A 26,040-nucleotide genomic window follows, 5' to 3' on the forward strand; every position below is an offset into this window, starting at 1 on the left:
AAGACATGTGAAACAAGAGTCCAGAAAAAACTCTGGGACTCAGAGGAGCTTGGTACCCTGTTCTTGAGCAGTCTTTCTACCCTAAAGAGAAAAGAAGAAGGTAAAAAGTTGGGCTCCAATGTGGTTGCTTCAGGGACTAATAAAAGTTGATGAGCTCAGAATGAATAAAAGAAAAAGCATTTTCTCCTTGCAATGAGAACTCTTAGATTTACTTTCTTAGCAACTTTCCTATATATTATACAACAGTGTCAGCTTTAGTTATCATGTTGTATATTATAGTCCTAGTACTTACTTATCTTATAACCTGAAGTTGGCAGCTTTTGACCACCTTCATCCAATTTCCCCTATCCCTACCCTTTGCCTCTAGTACCCACAAGTCTGATCTCTTTTTCTATTAATTTGTTTGTTTTGGATTCTACATGATATTACATAGTTTTGTTTTTTTCTAATTTATTTCACTTACCATAATATTTTCAAGGTCCATTCATGTTGTCTCAAACAGTAGGATTTACTCATTTTTTATGGTTGAATAATATTTAATTATATGTATGTGTGTGGACATCACAACTTCTCTATCCATTCATACATTGAGGTCAGCCTTTTCAAGATTGGCTTTCCTTCTTCAGTATTGAAGTGAGTCTGAAAATTCTTCTGGAACCATGTGATGGCATCATGCCACACAGACTGAGTTCTTCCAAAGTGGCTTGCAGAGATGAAGGAAATCAGGCAGACATGCCCTGATGTATTCTCTCATTTTTTTTTTTTTACATAAAGAAAGTAAAAACTGTTTCTTAGGGAACCAACTTGCTCTCATACTTAATACTCATCTGCAGAAAATGCAGGTAAAGATCATTCATTTGCTCATTCATTCGCTCATTCATTCATCACATTCATTCAATAAACAGTTAAGAATTTATCACACAACACAACACAACACACAGTTAAGAATTTATCACACAACACGATAAATGCTAGACCTGCAAGGAATGCAACAATGAAGGAATTCTTCTCTCTTCTAAAGATCCAACTTCCAGTAAATGACGTATTTAATTTGAAGCCATCTGAGGATATGTTTCTATGTAGTTACAGCTCTCAAATGTTTGTACTCATAGAGGTGAGCAATAATATCATAAGGCATTATTCCCAGATACAGTTAATTTGTATATTCTTGTGGGACAAGTGCTTTTCATTCATTACTACCCTACCTAGAGTCTTGACATTAGGTCTTGATATTAGGTACTTGGTAAATTTATTTATTGAGGTAGGGGTGTGTGGGTGTGTATGTACGTGTGTGCGTGTGCATATACACTTATGCACATGCACAGTTTGCAGAAACCTGAATGGGGTGGGTGCAGGATGAGTGGAGAGATGAGGACCCAGGTAAAAGCTGGGTAGTTCAAGGTTGCTGGGCTAGTTGCCACAAGTGGCCTTTGCTCCAGGGGAGCTGTTGGCAGTGGTTAGAGCACTCGGATACAAAGCGAGGATTTCCTAGCAGAAACAAGGCAGAAACCAGTTACTGGGCTCAGGGCAGAAAGGCAGATGGGACTAACAGTGTGTTTGTCTTGATGCTAAGACCCCCGGGCTTTGTAACAGTGCTCCTTATGTCCTTCAGACCATCTGCACTTGGTTTTAAAAGCTTGATGCAGGGCTACAGTTGAGGTCAAGTGGATTGCAGGTTGACAAAGAGAACTGTGAGATAAGAAGTGCAGTCCCATAGAGAGATAAGCTATTTGTGAATGAGGTTATTGAGGACAAATATATTTAGAGAATAAGGCATTTGAGTTGGGTCTTAAATAGTGGCTATGCTTTGGACAAGTAGAGATGGGGGAAAGGGCATTCCAGATAATACAGAGGGAGATGTGGGAGAGAGGAGACGTGTGGGGTGTAGAATGTGTGTGAAGGAGACAGTATGAAAATACATCAGAGTCTGGGAGGCAAGTATGGCCTTGGAGGTATTTGAGATTCCTAGCTCCTATATTTGGAGCCAGGAATATATTGAATTTACCTGGCAACTTACTAAAAATACAGATACCTAAGGCATAGATCTGGGTTGAGGTCTGGACCACTGCATTTTTGTAATGCTTTCAAGATTCGAGGATGTGTTTGGGGGAGCCATTGATCTGATAAAAAGGACAGAAAATGTGAACGAGGATTGTGGTGCTAGAGAAGGAAAGAAAACCCTGATGAGACAAGAAAAGGTTAAATGCTTTCAGTGTTACAGATGGATATGTCCAAAAAGCATGTGAAAAGGAGGAACTTTGAGTTCAAGGGTGATGAGGACTTTAGGGTTATCTTTTGCAGAAGACATGTGGGCATCTTTGAGATCATCTGTAGCGATAGAGGTGAGGGGAGAAGAAATTACTCTGGTTGAGGAATGTCTGTCTTTATGGGGATGGAAAGAATAAGGACCCTTCCAGAAGTATATTGAGAAGAGGAAAAGACATGGTTTTCAGGGTCAGGAACACTAAAAGAAATAACATGCTTATGAAGGAGCCAATAGTCACCAGAGTCATAGAGATCAAGTATGAGAAACAAGAATAAGCCATGGGATTTGATGGGTTAGTGGTCATCATTTTCATCATCATCATTTCTGTTACTTACCACTTGTGCTGTTTTATTTCCATAGGCTGAGTTCCTGGAAGTGAAACGAGTTCCAGAGTAATTCTGTGTTTGTGATTCTTGCTCCATGCTGGCATGTTGCTTTCCCAAAGAACTGTACTAATTTAAAATGCCACCAACAGTAGATGAGAGTGCCTCAGCCACATTGAATATTAGCACTGCAAATGACAGTTCTTTAAAAAAATTTTTTAGTAGATTTTCTTTTTTTAATTAAATTTATTTATTTTTAAATGAAACAAAGATGAATATTTTTAATGATAAAAGGTACAATTCACTAAGAAGATAGATATCATAAACCATTAGACACCTAACAATAAAGAAACAAAGATACAGAAAGCAAAAATCAGAAGAAATATAAGGGAAAAGAAAAAAGTATATAATCATAGACATATTGACATTTTTCTGATAATATCAAGTGCAGAAAAATAAGAATAGGAGCATCTTAAATGATGTAATTAATAATTTAAATGTGACAGATTTCTGTTTATATTAATCTTATAGCCTACACAAATATATTTAAAATTTTGTATTTCATATGTTGCTATTAGATGTCCATAGGACATTTAGAAAAAGTGGCAAAAAGATAAACATTACTAAATTTCAAAAAATATAATTCTTCTTTTTGTGATTAAGTTATACATATACACACATATATTATTTTTGAAATTATTTTCCAATATAGGTTATTACAAGATATTGACTATAGTTCCCTATGCTATACAGTAAATCTTTGTTGCTTGCTGCATATCTATTTTTTTTTAGTTAGAAATCTAGCATTCTGTTCGTACTACGTCAAACAAGTGGACTCAAAATAGCACATGATAGTTCTTAGTGACTGCCTTCCAAGTATTTATCAGACATCTCTTTCTTATAACCAAAACCAAAAAAACAGTTAAGAGCAAAGATGCTCTTTAAGGGAAGAATATTAAGACTGTCTACTCTGGAGTCTAAGAAAATGGAAAGAAGACGAAACTACCAACGTGCTCTGAACAGGAAGAAATTAACCACTCATCAGAGAGTGTGGCTATACAACACAGACATCATGTCTCTTACTCCTAAGTTATGCTTTCCAGGGAGGGCCAGGGATTGTTTTGTTTTGTTTGAATTGTTACTTCCTTCTGTCTAATAAACTGAAACTGAGCTAGTAAGATTGGGCCAATGAAGGGAGACTTTTGTAGGAAGCTGGATAGTAATGAATGAGTAAAAGGGTATGATATAAACGTCTGTTTGTCTCTTAATGGGTTCACTGCTAGTTTGAATAATTTTGATGTTTTGCATATTCTTTTTCTTTAAAAGAAATATTGAAAAACAGATTGTCCTGCAGATTATTAACTGTTACATGGTAGGCCTCTTTAGATGAGATACCAGAGGCTACACTGTTTGACATGTTTAGTGTCCAATAAGTGAGTGATTTTTTATCATGGTGTGGGAAGATTCTATATCTAGAAGTTTGAAACAATTTGGGAAATGTGACCTTACAGTGTGTCCAGAACTTCCAATCCAACTGTAGGGCCATGGAACCACAATGATGCCACATTAGGTTAGAAATCCCTGGGTTATTCAGTATCTGTGCAAGTAGCAGCTTCCTCATGAAAAACATCCTCTTGTGGACCCTCAGAGTTAACCTAAGAAATCAACCTACAGTTGATCAGAACAGACAAATACAACTCTTAAAAATGAGCAAACAAAACCAAAAAAAAAACAAAAACAAAAAAAAAACCAAGTTGGTTTCCCAGGCAAGAACAATAGACAAAATCTAATTGACAGAATTAAAGATTACATTCAGTGAAACAGGTTCTGTTGGTCATCCAAGAAATTAGGGAAAGTGGAGGCTCTGGCAGCAGTGAGGGGTGGTCTAGTCCTGTTATAAAACATGGACACGATGGGCATAGGACAGGGAGAAGCTTTAGTAGTTAAATATTCATCTTCACTTGTTTTAATTCTAAAGACACTGCTAAAGTCTGACTTCCCAGGAAGTCAGTCTTTAAGCGAGACTTCATCAGGCTTGTGTAATTGCTCAATCTGGCATTTGCTGTTCCTGTGACAGATTGGTGACTTGGCATCTAAAATATAACTTACCAGATCTAGTAGTCTTACTTTAAGGGCACAGTGTGTTCAGGTGAGTTGTAGGTAAATAATAGAACAGCTGTGACCACCTGGGAGCTGCCACACTCTTCCCTTGCCTGAGAAGAGCGAAAAAGACCCCAAAATTGTCCCATCAGAAGCCTGAGTGCAAAGGAGCTGATCCCAGCCCTTATGAGGGAATGCTTCTCACAGTCAGCCAGAGCCAGAGGCCGCTTCTCTGTCTGTAGCCAAGGAAGTATCCATAAAGATAAAAGGTTTGGACCCCAGAGATACGTGAACAGCAAGGGTGAATCACTGTAATGGATTCGGTCGCTTCCATCATTTGAAAGGAAGTGATGGAACTAGTGTCCAGAGCCAGGAAGAGCTGCTTTCCTTGGGCAGAGAATGATGCACAGCAGCGGTTTTCACCCCGGCTGCACGTGAGAGAGTTTCAGAAAATCTGGACGCCTGGGTCCCACCCCAAACATTCTGATTTCATTGGTTTGAAAGTGCCCTGGGCATTAGGCCAGCGTGTGTGAATCACTTGTTTAGATACTGATGTATTTGAGGATCAGTGGTGCTTTCTGCCTGCCAACTAGTGGAAGCAATAGTCTAGCCCAGCCATTCTCTAAAGGTGGTTCTAGGATCAACTGTGAGCATTACCTGGGAACTTGTTAGAAATACAGATTCTCAGCCCCACCCCAGAACTACTCAAATCAGAATTTCTGGGCTTGAGGATCAGCACCTGTATTTTAACAGTCCCTCCCAGTCATTCTGATCCAGTGTCAGAGTTTGAAAACCACTGATCTAAGTCCAGACCTTACTACTCGAAGTGTGGTCCACAGCCCAGCAGCATCTGCCCTGCTAGAAGCTGTTAGAAATGCAGAATCTCAAGCCACCCCAGGCCGACTAGATCAGGATGGGCATTTTAAACAATATTCCCAGATATCTGTGCATTAAAGTTTGAGAAACACTGGGCCTCCTGGTGGCTCAGACCGTAAAGTGTGAGAAGCACTGGTCTAAGAAACAGGACTTAGCACAGGTCTAAGAAACACCAGACTTTAGTTGTCATCTTTCAGCACATTTAGGTCAGAGGACAAGAGCATAAGCGGAACTTACAGGAGGAGCTTAGAAACTGTGTTCTAATACCTCTGTAGGAGGTGCATAGGTGGGTTCCATTATATAGGTGGGGCGTTGTCTCAAAGAAACATTGGTCATGGATATAGTAGATATTTCACTTTCACAGTAAATGTGGCCTAGTAAAAACAGCTACTGTTTATCAGATGCTTACTTTGTGCTGTATAGGTGTATTTGCATGCAATCCCTATAGAAAACTAGAGAGAAACCATCCATCCATCCATCTGTTCAACTATTGTTGTATTATACAAGCATGCACTGTGGGACAAATTGAGAAAGCAGCCCTAACATATATATATATATATACTACCATATGTGAAATAGGCAGCTAATGCCAAGCTGCTATGTAACAGGAGGAGCCCAGACTGGCTCTGTGATGACCTTGAGGTGTAGCATGGGGGGCAGGCTGGGAGAGAGGCTCCAGAGGGAGGGGATATAGAGAGAGAGTTATAACTGATTTGCTTTGTTGTATGGCAGCCGTATTTGCATTGTTGTATGCCAATATAACATTATAAAGCAATTATCCTGCAATTAAAAAATCAAGAAAAATAAACATGCGTGCCAGGCATGGGCCTAGGCATATTCTTATAATTAAGGATGTGACTCTTCCTGCTATTTTGAGACTTAAGCCCAGAGTTAAACAGCAAACAGTCATAAATACACTGACGTATAATAAAACCATAGGTGAGGATAACTTATGAAGAAAGTGAAGCAGGATAAGAGAACAGGATGAAGAGTGACAAGGAAGCGCTGCTTGCGGTAGGTGGTGAGAGAAGGAAAGCCTCTCTGCTCAGGTGACATTTGAGCTGAGACTGAAACTAAGCAAGCATGAGCCACATGGCTCTTTGGGGATAAAAACATCAACGAGGACACAGTGAGGGAGAGGCCAGCCCTTAGAGATGATTGGGGAGAGAGCTGCAGGCCAGGTCATGAGTTGTCACATACGTCATGGTAAATCCTTACAGACAAGGAAACTGAGCCGGCTTCTCAGACTTCAAAATGCCCACCTGGGGCCTTATTAAACTGTAGTCCAGAGGCATTGAGTCTGGGTGAAATCTGGGTCTCGGCATTTCCAGCAAGTTCCCTGAGATGCTGATGCTCTTGGTCCATGAACCACTCTCGGAGTAAGCACGAGGGTGCAGGGGTTGAACTGAGGCAGCGTGTCCAGTGTCACGGAGCTGGTAAGTCACAGAGGCAAGATTTGACTCTCAGGCGCCTGGCCCCAAAGTCCCCACTGTCCCTTGGCTGCCTCCCAGGTACCTAAGCCTGACTCACCTGTTAGCTGCATACCATGCAGGAAAGTTAAAGGGCCTACCCGGGAAAGGTCGTTGTGGGCGCTCTGTTCATGGAAGAGCTCCTTTTATGTGATGGAGAAATAACAAGGGAAGTTGATAACTATTGGTACCAAGGTTACCATTGGTAACCTCGGTAACCATTGATACTTTGTGCTAGCTCTTGTGAAATACTTAGAAGATGTTAAGACATCCCTGGCATCTTTCGAGAGATGAATCATACTGTCATTGGTGACCGTCTTGGTGTAATGCATAAGAAACACCAAAATACCCATGAGCCTTGAAATCTAATGCACTGTAATTGCAGTCACTGACCCAAGGAAGCCAGTCATTCTCCAGGCTCTGCAGTCACGCTGTGCCTGGCCCAGCCTCCCCAGATGCTTCTACTCTGGCCCATTTGATCCCTTGCCGTTGATCGCCATCACCATGTGGGGAATGCTGGCTTCTCCCTGGTGTGGCTTGGCTCTGGGGTACATATGAAGCAGTTTACATGCTCCAGTCAATCCTGCTTCAGTATAGAACGAAACAAAAATGAAAAGGGGGTGTGTGGGGGTGGTTGAATATTTGAATATTTAGCTCTGGGTTTCCTTCTATGAAAACGACTGTAGCTTCCAGTATGAAGCAGTTGTTCCAAAAGAGGAACGGCTTCTCGCTTTCTCTTGTCCCTGGATGTTCACGGGGTCTTCCTGGCTCCTGGGGGTTGTGGGGTGACAGAGTGGGGAGATGTTCTGTGTATGTACCGTATATGCTGCTGCCTTGATGAATGACATGGTTTGGTTTGGTCTGTTCCCTCCCCTTTGGTTAATTCTCTGTGTTCTTTTTCCTTTGTGCTGCGCAATTAGGACCCTGCAGTGGGACACAGACCCCTCAGTGCTCCAGCTGCAGTCAGACTCAGAACTTGGGTATATGTCTGCTCTTTTGTTACTCCTTTTATCATTTCTTTGCTACGGTTATGTTGAAAGGCCGGAGCCGTTGTTGCTCTTGCCTTTTTCCCCCTTTGTTGAATTTCCAGTTTGATACGTTTATTTCCTTCTGTTAGTTTGCCTTCTACAGTTACGCTTCGAAGAAAGTCTCTCTTTGTGGAAAACACCACAAAAAGATGGCTTTTGACCTCCCTCTTTTAATTCCTATTATTGCAAAACAGCCCTCCCCCCGAATGAAGATTGTAAGCATATCGCCATGCCTCTGCTTCAAGGTGGGGCACACAAGTTCTGTGATGACAGATATGTTTAACTTTATCCTCGCCATCTTCCCCTTGACTAACAAGTTACCCTAAGTTAATCTTTGTCTAAAACCAGTATGAAAATGTTGTGTCTCGTTTGTTGCCTTTTCACTTTTTTGGGAACTCACAATTAGCGTTTAATTTGAATCCAGTTTGAGGGTATAGAGATTCCTGTTAAAGAAAAAAATATGATTTGTTGAATGCCTCAATATTAAGAAATCTCAAATTTATTTGATGGTGGACAATGTCTCCTGCATCCTAAAGGTCATTTTTTTTTTCCAGGTGGAAATGTATATTAAAAGGTGGCTTCAGAATTGAAAATTCTTCCACAAAGAATAAAATGCACAGGCAATTCCTAGAAACTTAGTTTACTTCTATTACAGGGTCAGAGTTAGCTATAGTCACACATGAGATGCTTCCAGTGGGGTGCTTGTCCTAGCTGTGCTCAAGCTTAGGAACACTGACCATGTGCTTCTTTTCAACTTGCTTTGGTGAATTCAGATCATCTTGAAATCAGCGACAGTAGGGGTGTTTACACCACAGAAACTGACAAATGCTTCAAATCAGGGCTTACCCCCTTTCCCTCAAGCAAGTTATTGAACATTTACCAACATGCCACTGGGTACCTCAATATGTGAATAACAGATTTTATTCCAATATTTTATAAAGCTATTACTTTTTATTTCTAAATATAACCTGATGAATCCTGATGTGGGCATTTATTTATTATTTATTTGAATTTCTGAGATTTCTGGGCATGTATCTATGGGTTTCTATCAATTTTAGTGCTTACTGTAGACATGTTAAGTTGAAGGGCTGTCTTTATGTTAGGTTAAATGCCATCTGCCGTGTCCCTTTATGTATGCAAAAGTTTTCTGCAGACTAACACTGCTAAACCAAAGAAATATCCTAACATTTTGGGTAACTGATACACTATTTTTTTTAACACTATTAAATTACTGGCTGTTTAGTTATATAGTTCACTGTATGTTTTATTTCCACTGGTATTATTTAAATAACAAAAAAAATATGGCTTAAATCAAGCAGGAAAACAATTAATACATAGTATATTACTGTTCAGGGGAATTTCAGAGTAGTTCTTCAGTATTTCATTGTGGTTTTTATAACAGGGAGGCTAGAACTGGCAGAGACTTTGCCGTATGCACTTAACAGATTTTTTAGACAGATTGTGACATTGGTAAATTATACGTGCTGGTGTGGAACAGTTAGGAATTTTCCTATTTTTATCTGTTTTCCAGGCAAAAACTCAGTTAACTATGCAGATGAAAAATTATCCTAGGGAGATGGCATATCTGTGACTTCCACCTTGCCAGCCATATTTTATTTCAGAGTGGACACAGTGAGTCAGAGAAGAATGGGAAATGAGATTTTTTTGTGGTTTCTCTTAGAGTTTGGAAGGAATGTTCAAAGAGTATTTGAGAGAGGAGGTGGTTTCAGTCATATTACAATTTCAAATATTGATTTAATGAAATTTTCTGTCTTGTAAATAGTCCTTATGTGCAAGCAATCTTCCCGTCACACATATTTTTATGAAGTATTGTTTGTTGTTGAGTCGCTAAGTCATGTCAACCTCTTTTGTGCCCCCCATGGATTGTGTAGCCTGCACAGGCTCCTCTGTCCCTGGGATTTCCCAGACAAAAATACTGGAGTGGGGTGCAGTTTCCTTCTCCAGGATTTCTTCCCAACCCAGGGATTGAGCCCACATCTCTTGCATCTCCTGCAGTGGCAGGCGGATTCTTCACCACTGAGCCACCAGGGAAGCCCTTTATGACGTGTGTCTCAGGCAACAAGAGTTTTGTAGAGACAGGTTCAGTTCCTCTTCTTGATCCTGGGCATAGAGTTGACCGTAACACCTAACTGGCTCTGTCAGTTGATTTTTTTTTTTTAACAGCTTTATTGAAGTGTAATTAACATTAAAGAAATGACACACATTTGAAGTATTCAAAATGGCAGGTTTTAATGTATACACGGTCGTGAAGTCGTCACTGCAGTCAAGCTAAGAAGCAGAATCATCATCCCGTCATCATCTCCCACCCCTTTGTCATCTTCACACCTGCTACTCCCCCTCCCCCAGACAACGATCTCCTTTCTGTCCCAGTCCATTTGTCTACGTCTCTGAGAATGTCGTTGTAAATGAAATCATGCAGGAGGTGCTCTTTTGTCTGACTTCTTTTACTCAAAATTATTATTTGGAGACTCATTCATATAGGTGTGTATCAGTAATTCATTCCTTGCTCTTGCTGGCTAGTTTGTTGTATGGATACATCGCAGTTCATTTCTTCAGTCACTTTTGATGTACATTTGGGCTGTTTCCATTACAAATAAAAATGCTATGAACATTTATGTGCAAATATTTTTAGCCAATATGTCTGCATTTCTTTTAAGTATCACCAAGTAGAATGGCTGAAGCATATAATGAATGTGCATTTAAACTGTCAAACTGTTTTCAAAATAGTTTTGCCATAATACGTTCTCACAAGTAGTGTATGAGAGCCTCAGTTCCTCCACATTCTTGACAACACTTGGTTTTGACTTTTTGAAAAATTATTTTTTTACCATTATTAAAGAAATATAATGGTATCTCATTGTGGTTTTAATTTGAATTTCCCCAGTGACTAATGGAGCTAGGTTATCTTTTTGTGTGCATATTTGCTATTTGAATATCTTCTATGATAAAATGTCTGCTTAAATTTTTGGACTTATTGTTTATGGATTGAGTTGTTGGTTTCACAGTACAGAGGTTTATGTATTTGGGATACAATCCTTTACCTGAAACATAATGTGTAAATGTTTTCTCCCAGTTTGTCACTTGCCTTTTTCATTCTCCTAACAGTGTCTTTAAGAATGGAAACATTTTTGATTTGATAAATTCCAGCTTTCAACTTTGTTCTTTTATGAATCATGCTTTTAGGGACATCAATTTGTAGTACTTTCTTAAATAGTTGATAGAATGTAATTCACTTGTGAGACTATTTGAATTCGGAATTTTATTTTGGGAAAAGTTTAAAAATACAAATTTAATAATTTAAGCAGTAATGGAGCTATTGAGGTTATCTTTTTTTTTTTTTTTGTGAGCTTTGGCATTTTGTGATCTTTGAAGTAATGTCCATTTTGTCTCTGTTGGCAAACATGTTGGCCTAAAATTGTATATACCCTCCTTCATCTTCCTTTAATTATTTTCAAAATCTGTAATTACCTCTCTCTTTCCTAATAATTGGCAACTTTTGTCTTGTGTTTTTTTCTTCTGATAAATATGTCTAGATGTTTATCAATTTTATTGATCTTCTCAAATAACCAGCATTTGGTTTCATTGATATTCCTTGTTTTTCTATCTTCTATTTGATTGATTTCTACTCTGATATTAATTATTGCTTCTCATTTGCTTAATTTTTATTTAATATGCTTTGTTTAGTTTCTTTAAGTGGAAGTAGAAGTCAGTGACTTGAGAATAATATAGGTGTGTAGTGCTGTTTCCAATATAGGGGTTAATGCTATTAAATTTCCCTAAAGCATTAACTTCATGTCATCTTGCAGATTCTTACATAGTTGTTATCATTTTCATTTGGTTAAAAGCACTTTCGAATCTCTCTTTTTATTTCATCTTTAACTGATGAGTTGTTTGGAAGTGTGTTATTTAGATTACACATATTTGGAGATATTTCAGAGATCTTTCTGTTACTGATTTATTACTTAATTGTACTATGGTTAGAGAACATACTTGGTATATTATTTGTATATCATTTTAAACTTGTTGAGACTTATGATTCACTGTATAGTCTCTTAGTAAATCCTGTGTGCCCTTGGAAAGGGTGTGTGTTCTGTTCTTCAGTTAAGTTCAGTTCAGTCGCTCAGTCGTGTCCAACTCTTTGCGACCCCATGAATCGCAGCACGCCAGGCCTCCCTGTCCATCACCAACTCCCGGAGTTTACTCAAACTCATGTCCATCGAGTCGGTAATGCCATCCAGCCATCTCATCCTCTGTAGTCCCCTTCTCCTCCTGCCCCCAATCCCTCCCAGCATCAGGGTCTTTTCAGATGAGTCAACTCTTAGCATGAGGTGGCCAAAGTATTGGAGTTTCAGCTTCAGCGTCAGTCCTTCCAATGAACACCCAGGACTGATCTCCTTTAGGATGGACTGGTTGGATCTCCTTGCAGTCCAAGGGACTCTCAAGAGTCTTCTCCAACACCACAGTTCAAAAGCATCAATTTTTCAGTGCTCAGCTTTCTTCACAGTCCAACTCTCACATCCATACATGACCACTGGAAAAACCATAGCCTTGACTAGACAGACCTTTGTTGACAAAGTAATGTCTCTGCTTTTTAATATGCTATCTAGGTTGCTCATGACTTTCTTTCCAAGGAGTAAGCGTCTTTTAATTTCATGGCTGTAATCACCATCTGCAGTGATTTTGGAGCCCCCAAAATTTAAGTCTGACACTGTTTCCACTGTCTCCCCATCTATTTCCTGTGAAGTGATGGGACCAGATGCCATGATCTTAGTTTTCTGAATGTTGAGCTTTAAGCCAACTTTTTCACTCTCCTCTTTCACTTTCATCAAGAGGCTTTTTAGTTCCTCTTCACTTTCTACCATAAGGGTGGTGTCATCTACATATCTGAGGTTCTTATTGGGTAAAATATTCCAAATTTGTCAATTAGATCAAGTTGGATGATTGTGATGTTCCAGTCTTTTATATCTTTTATGTCTATGGCTTCTAACAGTTATTGGGAGAAGGGTGTTGATGTTTTCAACTACAATTTTGAATTTTTCTGTTTCTGCTTGCAATACTATCAGCTTTTGTTTCATGTATTTTAAAATTTTTTATTAGGTACATAAATGTTTGGGATTCTTATAACTCTTTTGATGAATTGATCATTTATCATTATGAAATGAACTTCTTTATCACTGGTAATAAATTTTGCTCTGAAAGCTCCTTTGTCTGGTGTTAATAGGGCCACACTCGCTTCCTTCTGACATATGTTAACATGGTCTATCTTTTCTCATCCTTTTGCTTTTTTAACCTGTTTGTTGCTTTACATTGAAAGTGCATTTCTTATACACATCATATAAATGGATCTTGCATTTTTAATCTGTTGTAATAATATCTGCCTTTTAGTTGGAGTATTTATGTCATTTACATTTAATGTGATTATTTATGGTTAGATTTAAATCACTGTGATATTAATATCTGTTCTCTATCCTATATATTCTTCTTTCCTGATATTCTTTTGAACTTTCTTTTGTATTATTGCATTTTTTATGGTTCTATTTTATTACTACTTGATGTTAACCATATTTCTTCATGTTATTATTTTAGTGGTTGCTTTAGTGTTTATAATGTACATCTTTGGCTTGTCTTATTGTGGTTTTGATATACCATCATCTGTTAGTTCTGGGTCAGTTTCAATTGATTGACTTATCTCTACCTTATAGTTATATTTTCCTTCTTGTCTGTATGTATGCTGATTTTTTATTAATTTCAGACATTGTGACTATTGGCTAGGTATTAGATATATTGGAATTCCTATAAATCTTGAGATATGGTCAGTTCGCTTGAAAACACTCTGATTCTTTCAAATCCTTTTATGGTTTGTTAGTTGGGACTGGAGCAGTGCTCAGTCTATGACTAATTAATTTTGGTATTGAGGCAAGATCCGTATATGCATTCTATACAACCTTGAGGGTTTCCTGCGTGGGTGGGTGGAAACAGGAACATTTGTGTTCCTGTGTGCGTGCCCAAAACTATTACCTCTAATTCCTCCGGGTAGTTTTTCCCTTGGCCTCAGGTAATTTCCTCACTAGTATCCTAGAGAAGATCATATGAAAGGTCATAGGATACTAAGCTGAAACCTCGAGAGATTTTCCCTGCTGCACCACACGTGGCCTTAAAGCTGTCAGTGCAGTAAACTTAGGGAGTATAGGACTTGTCTTACGTTTCTCTGCTCTTATGCATCCCTTTCCTTCACTGCTTAACCTCTAGTATCTTGCAAACTGTTGTTTCATTCAAATTTCTGTCCTTTTTGGGAGTTGTTTCAGATGGAGGATAAATCTGGTCATATTGACCAGAAGCACCAACATTGTGTCACTTTTGTATGCTGTTATATTAACTATGTGATCAGCAAAACAGGTCCCAGAATAGAGGAATAAGGGAGAAAAAAATAGCTTCAAGAAAATTGTGAATAAAGAAAAATTCCTTATTTTCTACCAAGTAACTGCTTATGAAAGTACCCCAAATACTTAAATTTCTTAGGCAATTATAATAATTATATAATATATTTATAATTATAATAAAGTATAATTATATAATATGAATATTGTATTTTAATAATATAATTATATAAACATTATCATTTAATATTTTAATGATATAAATTATTGTAATATAATATATAAAATATAATAAATACTATAACTATAATATTTAAGATGGTCAAAGTAAAAAATGAAATAATAGGATAAAAGGAGTAAGTTAAAAGATCATAGGATCTAAAAGTCTGTACTGACTGGCAGATGAATAACTGCATTGATATTTGGACAACTTGGAGGGAGGGATTGTATTGTAAATGTCTTTTTGTTGTCTTATGAAGGGTCCTTAGGTCAAATTCCACCATGAGATTGCTGGTCTTTAGGGAGATGTGTTGAGTCAACATAAGGGGTGTTGTGGTGGGAGGCAGGCAGAGATTCTCAGTAAGGAGTAGAAATCAGTGAGTACCAAGGGTGTTTTGTTGCCCTTCGCTCCAAATTGTTAGGCTTAATATATAGGAATATTTAGTGGCTTCTGATTTTATTGAAGCCTCACAATTATATTTCCTCTATGTCTTAGTACATTAAACTCTTAGTAGGATTTTTGAGATATTTGGAATCAAAGTGAGAATGAGAAAAAGGATTTGGTTGCTCCTTACTCAAAGAGGAACTTAGAGAGTCCTTCAGTCCTTGGGAGACTTTGTTAGAAGGTGGCCACCTCTTCTCTCAACCTTCTCTTTCACCTCTGTTTTCTGCTGAGAGAGAGAGTGAATAATACTCCTGAATCCACCAGGCACCATCTCAAACTGCTGTGGTGAAACAGAGTGATCCCTCTGTTAAGAACAGAATTTAAACCGGCTCTGTAAAGGCACCAGAAAAACCACATATCCTTCAAGATGGTGGGAGGTGTTTGGGAAGATCTCACCTGCCAGTTCTAGAGATCTTTTCATGTTTTAAAGTTATTTTTCATTTGCCTAGCAGAATAGTAATAACCTCATTAGCTTTTGATGAAGTACCCCTCTTTAGGCTTATTCTCCATATTTTGTCAGAAATTATTTTGCATTATGTTTAAATCTCTGATTTGAATTAATTTTTAAGGTTTCCTATGTGACAGTGCCTGGAATTTTCTTGAGAATGATATGGGTTGTATTCTTGATCCATCTGACAGTCTCTGCCTTTTCAGTAATACCTAATCATACTTTCTAGAGAAACTGGAATATGGAACATCAGCTTGGGAGGGGTGTGTGTGTGTATCAAACGGTAATAGTAAAATGCATTTCAGAATCTTTAAATATACAGTGAATCCTGACCCATGAAAAACTTTGATAAATTGGTTTTTAACAGATCCAGTCAAAATTTTGGCACAAGAGAGGGAAAAAGTACTTTGTTTATGAAGTCCCTAAACATTTCTTAAGAAGTTGTTACCTTCTGGTCTTTGTTCTCTGCCCTCAAGAACCTTGAGTAAGCAATTATAGGATATTTTCTGTTCTGTGCTCACAACTGGATTTTCATAAAATAATATTCCTCTTTTATTCCATTTCAGAAAAATTAATATGGCCAGTTGGGAAGGATGTATGCTTACACTTTGGTACTCAGTGACTTGAAGATTTCTATAATTTTATAGCTTTACATTACAACTTCTACAGAAGGTTGTTCATAAATATTAAGTCAATTAAAGGCCAGTCTATAAAATTTTTATATCATTGTTGTCATTTATATGCAATATTGGAGAGAATACATTTTCATACCTTCTGATCTTATAATTCTAAACTTTCAATTTCCTTTATAAAGTGGCTACTTGATAGCACAGCTCCCACCAATATTGCCAAGCTCTGTATAACCATGACTATTTTGACTCTTTTCCCAACCTGGGAATTTGCAAGGTTTACTTGTGTGATGAAGTTGAAGGCAGACCGTTTAACTGTGCCTGTTAACTGAACCAGACTTGACATTTGCTTCTTTTGAGGAGAAATAATTTAGCCGCCAAGCCAGTATCTCTGCACGGTAAGAAGCAAATATCATGGAAATGAAATAAATACTTCCTGGAATGATTTTTTGAATGTGAACATAGATAATGGAAACCGATCCTTCTTGAGGTAATCAGCAAAGGTCAGCCATCAAGCTGCTTCTCAGCCCTGGGAGAAAAACACCTACTCTGAACACAGAGGATGAATTGCATATGGGGGTCTGTGATACTGGGCTCATTTCCTCCGTGTGGTACCCCATCTCCACCTTCCCTCCCTGTGAAGTCCCATTCACAACTCTAGGAGCCAGTCCTGGAGACGTCACACACCTTATTACACCAGCATACAGTGTTGGGAAAACAGGTTGACCTTTTGTCATTTTTAACAACTTCTTTCATAATTCAGGAGTGTCTGTGCACTTTTCTTCTATGGATGCAGCATTTTCTCATGTGCCTCTAGGTGGCTGGTTGCCAGGACCCCATTTTCTCCTTTATCTTTTTTCCATAGCTTTGGTCTTAAGCTTCATATAGTTGGAAAACTCCTCAGTCATAAACTCATCCACTGAGCTACTCATTTTTATCCCAAAGCAGATCTTTCTCTGGATTCCCCAGTGTCTTCCAGTTACACTACTTACTTTCTTCCCATAAGGCATGAAGCCTTGCATAATCTCCAATTCATTCCTTTTCTTTCACCCTCTGTACCAAGCGAACTGCCCTAATTCTTTTCCAGCATCACCCATCTACAGCCTTTCCTTTCTGTTCCCAGTGGCATCAGCTCTCCGCGCTTTCTCATCACCCTGGACCTCGTCTCCACATGGTCTACATTGAGGGCTGCAGCTCCAGGAGTCGTGCCTCTGGCTGTCCCCCTTTGAATTAATGCTTCATCTGGGTTCTCTAGTTACTGAAGCCACCCATTGTCTGTTGGAAGGTCCTTTTTCAATTCCGCCTTTCCTTTACACTTAGCTTACTAGGGCCCCTGGCATATCCTGGTTGCTCATTTGTCAAAGAGGGAGATTCAGACTCTACTTTTCACACAGTTTGCGTGTGTGCTCAGTCCTGTCCGACTCTTTGTGACCCTGTGGACTGTAGCCCGCCAGCCTCCTCTGTCTAGGGGATTTCCCAGGCAAGAATGCTGGAGTGGGTTGCCATTTCCTCCTCTAGGGCATCTTTCCGACCCAGGGCTTAAACCTGCATCTCCTGTGTCTACCGCATTAGCAGGCAGATTCTTGACCACTGTACCACTTGGGACGCCCTCTTCACATAGTTGCTTCATTTTAAATGTCGCCTTGAAGCTGTCACTTTTTTAGCAACTTTCGGTAATTCCTCATTATCTACAATGTAAAGTTCAAGTTCTTTAGCCTGAGATTTAAAGCCCTCAAATTATCTGGCCTTAGGGCTACTCTCTAAATTTATCTTCCGCTGCTACTCAACTAAGTCTTCTGTTCTGAAAACCTGGTCTCCCAGGCATCAAATGTGAATTCAGTCTTTAGATATTGTTCTAGGGATCTGCTCCCTAGAACACCACCTCATTCCTTTTTACTTGACTGAGTCTTACCGATCCTACAAGACTTAGCTCAGGCCTTCAGTTCTCAGTGAAACTTGTTTCATTTACCCAAACACATAGGAATCTGCCTATTGTAGTCTTCTGTCCCACTTACAATGCGAATCGCTCATGTTGGCTCTTATTCTCTGTTACCTTTCATTCTTATTTGCTTTTTGCGGTGTTTGTTTCGTCTCCCTGACCGCTGTATTGCAAGGAGCTGGCCTAGTTCTGTGCCTCAGAAATGGTGTGTCGTTGCTGATAATGCTTTTGGCTTAAAGAGTTCCTGTACCACTTGTCAAGGACAGTGGAGGTGCCCACATACCATTTTTGGACAACGTAGAAAGTGGCACCATTATCGCTCTCACTGTCTTAAGGGGCTCTTCTTTGAGAAACCTCAAGGACTTTTATAAGCAGCACTAGGAGACAAAGTCCCTGGCAGCACTGTTGGTGTCTCTTGGGGATGAAACACTCACATGCAAACAAGCATGGATGAAAACCCAGCAGGACTGAGTCTGGAACCAGCGTAGACATCCTTTTATTCCCTGGCCTTGATCTGCCTTGGCATCTGGCCAAATAGCTCCTTATCTCTGGGAACATCCGCTTGGTTTATTTGTCTGCTTGACTCCTGGGTTTCTTCCCTGCTCCAGAGACCGCACATCAGTACAATGGCCCCTTTTATTTCCTGGTTGCTGAGTGCAGCACACTGGCTTCCGGTCCAGGCTCCAGACTCTGCCCCTCTATCTGCTGCCCACACTCCTAACATCAGCTTTAACCAGTATATCCTCAACTTCATAATTTCCAGTCCCTGAACACTCTGAGACTGCTACTCGCAGACCCATTATGGAGAGTCTCTTGTGATTCACAATTTGTAAAATTTGAACTGTTTCTTAGATGCTTGGTATATTCTTACTGTGGCTTTTCTGTGCCTTCACATAGCATCTTGCACTGTGACATTTAAAAAAGTCTACTAATGTGAGTCTTGTCTACTCCCAGTATTGGTGAAGGGTCAGAAACTGAATCATCAACTCTGATGTAAGTGCATCTCTGAGGATTAGCTGATAGCATCTGTGAAATTCCCACAGGAGCCTTCTTGCTTAATACTTGTAGCAGTGTGGATCTCTGATATTATCGGGTTCTCTTGTGAGTCCAGTCGATGGTATTGTAATATCAGCGCAGTTTCCTCACTTACCTTGAGTATGAAATACAGGACATCAGGTTTGCATCTAATTCACTTGGTCTGAAGTAAGGGCATCAGAAAGAGTCCTATTGTATCTAACTGACTCAGGAGAACTCGGTGATGCTAATGATAGGATGGACGATGTGCTCAGTGTTCAGAAAGCATTCATGATCCCTGGAAAGCTCTCAGGTGATGAAGTCCCTCCTCTTGAATCTTGTCCTCATATAGTCAGATTTGGCCAGTGCTTTAGAGGCCCATGGGCATCAACAAGGAGCAATATTCATGGCAAAGCCTTCCTCTGCTCCCCTGTACAATCTTGCCACTGAGCATTAAGAAAAATTAAGCATGAGTCAACTGGATATCCACATGCAGAAGCATGAAGTTGAGCCCCTACTTCACATATATGCAAAACTGATTCAAAACAGACCAGAGACCTAAATGTGAGAGCTAAAACTATACAACTCTTAGGAGAAAGTAGAGTTGTAAACCTTTGTGACCTTGGATTGGGCACTGGTTTCTTAGATTCACAAAAAGCACCAGCAGCTCATGAGAAAAATAAATGAATTGAACGTCATTAAAATTTAAAACTTGTGTACTTTAAAAGGCATCATTAAGAGAGTGAAAAGGCAACCCACAGAATGGGATTAAATATTTACAAATAATGTATCTCGTAAGGGCTTCCCAGGTGGTACAGTGGTACAGAATCCATCTGCCAGTGCAGGAGGTGCAGAAGACGTGGGTTCGATCCCTGGGTCAGGAATATCCCCTGGAGGAGGAAATGGCAACCCACTCCAGTATTCTTGCCTTTAGAATCCCATGGACAGGGGAGCCTGACAGGCTCTAGTCCCTGGGGTGACAAAAGATTCGTCATGACTGAGCAACGGAGCATAGAGTTCAGTTCAGTCGCTCAGTCGTGTCTGACTCTGTGACCCCATGGACTGCAGCACTCCAGGCTTCCCTGTCCACTGCCAACTCCCAGAGTTTATCAAACTCATGTCCATTGAGTTGGTGATGCCATCCAACCATCTCCTCCTCTGTTGTCCCCTTCTCCTCCTGCCCTCAATCTTTCCCAGCATCAGGGTCTTTGCAAATGAGTAATTTTTGCACATCAGGTAGCCAAAGTATTGGAGTTTCAACTTCAACATCAGTTCTTTCAATGAACACCCAGGACTGATCTCCTTTAGGATGGACTGGTTGGATCTCCTTGCAGTCCAAGGGACTCTCAAGAGTCTTCTCCAACACCACAGTTCAAAAGCATCAATTCTTTGGCGCTCAGCTTTCTTTATAGTCCAACTCTCGCATCCATACATGACCACTGGAAAACCATAGCTTTGACTAGAGGGACCTTTGTCAGCAGAGTAATGTCTCTGCTTTTTACTATGCTGTCTAGGTTAGTCATAACTTTTCTTTCAAGGAGTAAGTGTATTTTAATTTTGTGGCTGCAGTCACCATCTGCAGTGATTTTGGAGCCCCCCAAAATAAAGTCTGTTTCTGTTTCCACTGTTTCCCCATCTATTTTCCATGATGGGAGCAGATGCCATGATCTTTGTTTTCTGAATGTTGAGTTTTAAGCCAACTTTTTCACTCTCCTCTTTCACTTTAATCAACAGGCTTTTTAGTTCCTCTTCACTTTCTGCCATAAGGGTGGTGTCATCTGCATATCTGAGGTTATTAATATTTCTCCTGGCAATCTTGATTCTAGCTTGTGCTTCCTCCAGCCCAGTGTTTCTCATGATGTACTCTGCATATAAGTTAAATAAGCAGAGTGACAATATACAGCCTTGACGTACTCCTTTCCCAATTTGGAACCAGTCTGTTGTTCCGTGTCCAGTTCTAACTTTGCTTCCTGACCTGCGTACAGGTTTCTCAAGAGGCAGGTCAGGTAGTCTGATATTCCCATCTTTTTAAGAATTTTCTACAGTTTGTTGTGATACACACAGTCAAAGGCTTTGGCATAATCAATAAAGCAGAAGTAGATATTTTTCTGGAATTCTCTTGCTTTTTCTATGATCCAGCGGATGTTGACAATTTGATCTCTGGTTCCTCTGCCTTTTGTAAATCCAGCTTGAACATCTGGAAGTTCATGGTTCACGTACTGTTGAAGCCTGGCTTGGAGAATTTTGAGCATTACTTTGCTAGCGTGTGAGATGAGGGCAATTGTGTGATAGTTTGAGCAGTATCCAGGATATATGAAAGTCTTTTGCAACTCCACAATAAAAAGACAACCCAGTTTTAAAATTGGATAAGAATTTAAATAGGCATTTCTTGAAAGAAGACATATAGATAGTCAATAAGCACATGAAATGATGCTGAACATCATTATCCATCAGGGAAATTCAAATCAAAATTCCAGTGAGATACTACTTCACACAAACTAGGACGGCTATAATGAAAAAGACAGATAATAATAATGGTTGACAGGGATTTAGAGAAATTGGAATCTCTGTATACTGCTAATGAGAATGTAAAATGTATGAGTACTTTGGAAAACAGTTTGGCAGTTCTTCAACAACTTAGACATAGAATTACTGTAAGTGAAAGTGTTAGTCACTCAGTCATGTTCGACTCTTTGGAATTACCATATAACATTAGCAATTCCACTTTAGATATATACCAATTCAAAGAGAATTCATTTTCAAGGGAATTGAAACCATACATTTACACAAAAACTTGTACATAAATGTTCATAGCAGCATAACTAATAATAGAAATGGAAACAGCCCAAATATCCACCAGCTGATGAGTGGATTAAAATGAATGTGGTGTATCCATACAATGGGATATTGCTTACAAATAAAAAGGAATGATAAAAAAAAAAAGGAATGACATTCTGATACTGTTATTGTTCCATTGCTCTTTCGTGTCTGACTCTGCAGCCTCATGGACTGCAGCACGCCAGGCTTCCCTGTCTTTCACTGTCTCCCAGAGCTTGCTCAAACACAGGTCCATTGAATCAATGATGCCATCCAGCCGTATCCTCTGTCCCCCTCTTCTCCTCCTGCCCTCAGTTTTCCCCGGCATCAGGGTCTTTTCCAATGAGTCAGCTCTCTGCCTCAGATGGTCAAGTATTGGAGCGTCATCATCAGTCCTTCCAATGAATATTCAGGGTTCATTTCCTTTAGGACGGACTGGTTTGACCTACATTAACCTAAGTGAAAGAAGTCAGACACAAAAGGCCACATACTGTAACATTCCACTTATATGAAAGTAAACAGAAGTAGATCAGTGGTTTCCAGGGGCTGGAAGAGGGGAGATTCCTATATTTCAGTGAATACAAGATTTCTTTTGGAGGTAAGGAAAAGTCTATGCAAATACATATGTGAGGTTATATAAGTTTCTGAATATGCTAAAACCACTCAATTGTATACTTTAAAGGGGATATTTATAGTATGTAAATTTTATTTCAATAAAAAAATTAAGACAGCCTTGATCTTAATTCTCTGATCAAAGAGCTGTGTTTTTTGATCTGTGCCATCCCAAACCTGCCCCCACCACCCACATCTGTGTCATGTCAAAATAATTTTCCTGTTTAATTCTTAGAGGCACCTCGACAGTAGTTTCTTTGAAATCTTTTTTTTTTTTTTTAAGCACTCCATACTTTTAGCACAATACAACTACCTCCATATTTTCAGGTCACAGATGCAGTGACTTCAGAAGCTGAAGTTCTCTTGTTCCTGGCTTTGAAAGGAATATAGGCCTTTTAAAAACAGGGACAAAGCCAAGGTCTCTCACTTTGGTAGATAACTCTATGCTTTGCAAGTATTTCTTCTTTGTACTATTAAAAGTAACGTTTAAAGTACTAACTGCATTTTAAAATATCAGTAAGGTTTCTCTTAAAATCTCCTTCATGTTTGAAATGGGAGAAGAGCCACAGAGTTTATAGCTATGTGCATGCTTCTCATCCTTTTATTTGGGAATAAGTCTGCATAACTCCAACCTTTTTCTACTTGAGTAGACATCATAGACCCTGATGAAGTCACACTTTCGGCTTCACTGTCCTTGGATAATGAAACTTTGCAAGTAGCTAGGAAAGTGATGCTACACTTATGGTGGGTGGATGGGCAAAGACATGACAAGTGAACCAGAAAGGGAAATGGGGACAGTGATTCAGGCAAGGGAGTCATTTTTCTCTTGTGATGCATAATGTCTAAGTTAAGCAAGCATGTATATTCAGGCATGTCCAACTCTTTGCGACCCCATGGACTGTAGGCCATTGGGCTCCATGGAATTCTCCAGGCAAGAATACTGGAGTGGGTTGCCATTTCCTCTTCCAGGGGATCTTCCTGACCCAGGGATCAAACCCACATCCCCTGCATTGTAGGCAGATTCTTTACCATTGAGCCACCTGAGGGCCGAGGGCAAATGGACAAACCTGGGTGGATTAAACTCTGCTAGTGGTGAACTAGAAATGTCAGCACCCTGAGCCCTGGCAGATAATCTTCTCAAACTTCAAATAGTTTCCACTTTTATGCTTTATCAAGACCTGATTTTTATTTTCTGAAGAAACATTTCACCTCTGGTCCAGTATGGCTTTGCTCAGCCAAGTCGATAGGACCAGGTGGAAAGGAAGTTTCCAGGGCTTGCAGTGGGGAGTTCAGCCCTCACCCAGGGAGATGTGGGCCCCATGCCACTTTAGGACCGGGCCAAGTCAGTGAGTAAGGGATCTGTGGTTTCATTGCCCAGCGTCTCTTGGATCCCCTGCCTGACGTTTTAGTTTTAGATCTAGTGTAAGACCCTTGTGTTGATCCTAGAGAGAGAGCAGTGAGTGGTCACGAAGAGAGATCTTTTAGTTCCCTGCCCAGGAATTAAACCTGGATAACTTGGATGGAGGGGTTCCCTCTTGGCTCAGATGGTAAAGAATCTGCCTGCAATGCGGGAGACCTGGGTTCAGTCCCTGGGTTGGGAAGATCACCTGGAGGAGGGCCTGGCAACCCACTGCAGGATTCTTGCCTGGAGAGGCCCCGTGGACAGAGGAGCCTGGTGGACGGCAGTCCATGGGGTTGGAAAGAACTGAACACAACTGGGCATCTAACTACAACACAACACAGCGCAACCTGGATGGGCGCCAAGAATCCTAGCCACGAAACCACCAGGGGCTGGAAGCTAGAAGCGCAGTGGCCCTGGCTCTTGCCCCTGTTTGAAAGCAAGAATGTTTCAAGGGGGCAAAAACTAAAAGCAGGCACAAAGTTTATTATTCAAGACACACCACAACGTATGGGAGGGCACACAGGAAAACAGTTTATCTAACTCAGAAGCAGGGCAGAGATCCACACTCCAGGGAAAGGGTGTGGGCATCTTCTCTAATGAGGAGGAGCGCAGTCAGACAGTAGGCAGACCACACACCCAGGAGCAGGGGCTTCTTGGGCGAGGAGGCGTGCGGTACAGAGGTGCCGTGAATCGCTCATACAGGACAGCCCTTCGGGTCTTTGTTTACCTTTGGCCGATTATCCTGTTTCTTTCTTCACACCTGACTGGTCCATGGACCCTCCCCAAGATGTATACACAACTTTTTGCTATGATGGATCCCACTGCAGAGGCCTAAGGGTGCATGTCCACGCTTATTATGGGGTGGGGCCCCCTCCCTTTCTGGCCCCCAAGAAGCCTTTCTTCCTGTGTGCAGACAGGGACATCTTCCTTGACCTCAGGAATGGGCCCCTTGTCTCTGCTTTAGCAGAGCTCAGCTTTTACCACTAGCTTTGATCTGGGAGTGTCTGCGTGAGGACAAAGTTTGAATGATACTTCACTTGACCAATACCAGGGTCTGGCCAGAGGCCCGCTGTCTCCTGTCTCCGCATCAGGCTCTTCATGTTTCGTATGCTGCAGACTCCTTTGTCTGACACTCATCCTCTTACCGCCTCACTCATCTTTGCTCACCTTTGCCTGTCTCAGAGCACTTGACAAGCTGGGTCCAGAGATCCCATCCCTGCTCTGTGGGACTGAGGCCTCATCCTTTGAGATGGAGCGGCCCAGGGGAATCTGAAAACAATGAAACTTCTGTGTCTACACTCTAACATTTCAGAATCAGTGCTGCTCAGCCTTTAGTCAGAATCGTGATCACTGGCAGGGGTGGTGGGGTGCCTGAAACACAGGCTGCTGGACCCTATGATTTAATGATAATGCCATGTCCACCACAGCATAGGTAAGTGAATTCTCAGCTTTCCTTTTATATCATGCCTTCTTTCTCCTCTTCCTATTCTCTTCTTCCTTCCTCCTTCCTCCAACATTTATTCTGTGCCAGCTCTATACCTGACACTGACCTAAGCCTCTGTGCAATGAGATAAATTAGCCAGGGATAAATAAGAAAGTCTGCAGTCAAGTCAGACATGAAAAGAAGGCATGATGGGCAGCAGGGGCTATGGTGGAAGTGTGGGGGGCAGTAACAAGGGCATGAGCTTTGCAGGTGGGGTGGAGGGACAGCAGCCAAGGTCTCCCAGAGCCCACATGCAATTTAGAGCCTGATTAGAAGGAAAGAAATTATAGTAGCATTAATTCTACATTGTGGTTTTCCCCCCCTCCTTTGCTGAGTAGTTTAATTTGTACCCATGAATAAAAGAACTAGGGGCTGATAAGACTTTGAACAAAAGTAAGAAATACAATGCACTCTATTTGTAATTTTAAGGAAAATACTATATATTTCATCTTGTAGACATAGTGACATGATAATTTTGTCAGAGGATGGAATTGTAGAAGTGTTTTAGGGAAGTTGAAAGTCTCTATCACAGGGCTGTATGCACAGGTAGCTTTTGCATCAGCTGAGACATA

At 40.3% G+C, this 26,040-nt stretch overlaps 1 protein-coding gene across 5 annotated transcripts in view; it reads left to right on the forward strand.

Annotated features, from left to right (window-relative positions):
* Positions 1-26,040, forward strand: part of DYNC1I1 (dynein cytoplasmic 1 intermediate chain 1) — a 370,739-nt gene that overhangs the window by 64,920 nt on the left and 279,779 nt on the right. For 3 of the 5 annotated variants that reach the window (XM_043462652.1, XM_043462651.1, XM_043462654.1), the window contains one exon: positions 7,955-8,014. The exons of the other annotated variants lie outside the window; for them this stretch is intronic. In XM_043462652.1, coding sequence (XP_043318587.1) covers positions 7,955-8,014 — 60 coding nt within the window. The remainder of the gene's footprint in view (positions 1-7,954; positions 8,015-26,040) is intronic. 5 annotated transcript variants of the gene reach the window in all.

This window comes from Cervus canadensis, chromosome 3, assembly GCF_019320065.1.
Source record: "Cervus canadensis isolate Bull #8, Minnesota chromosome 3, ASM1932006v1, whole genome shotgun sequence".
Classification (NCBI taxonomy): domain Eukaryota; kingdom Metazoa; phylum Chordata; class Mammalia; order Artiodactyla; family Cervidae; genus Cervus; species Cervus canadensis.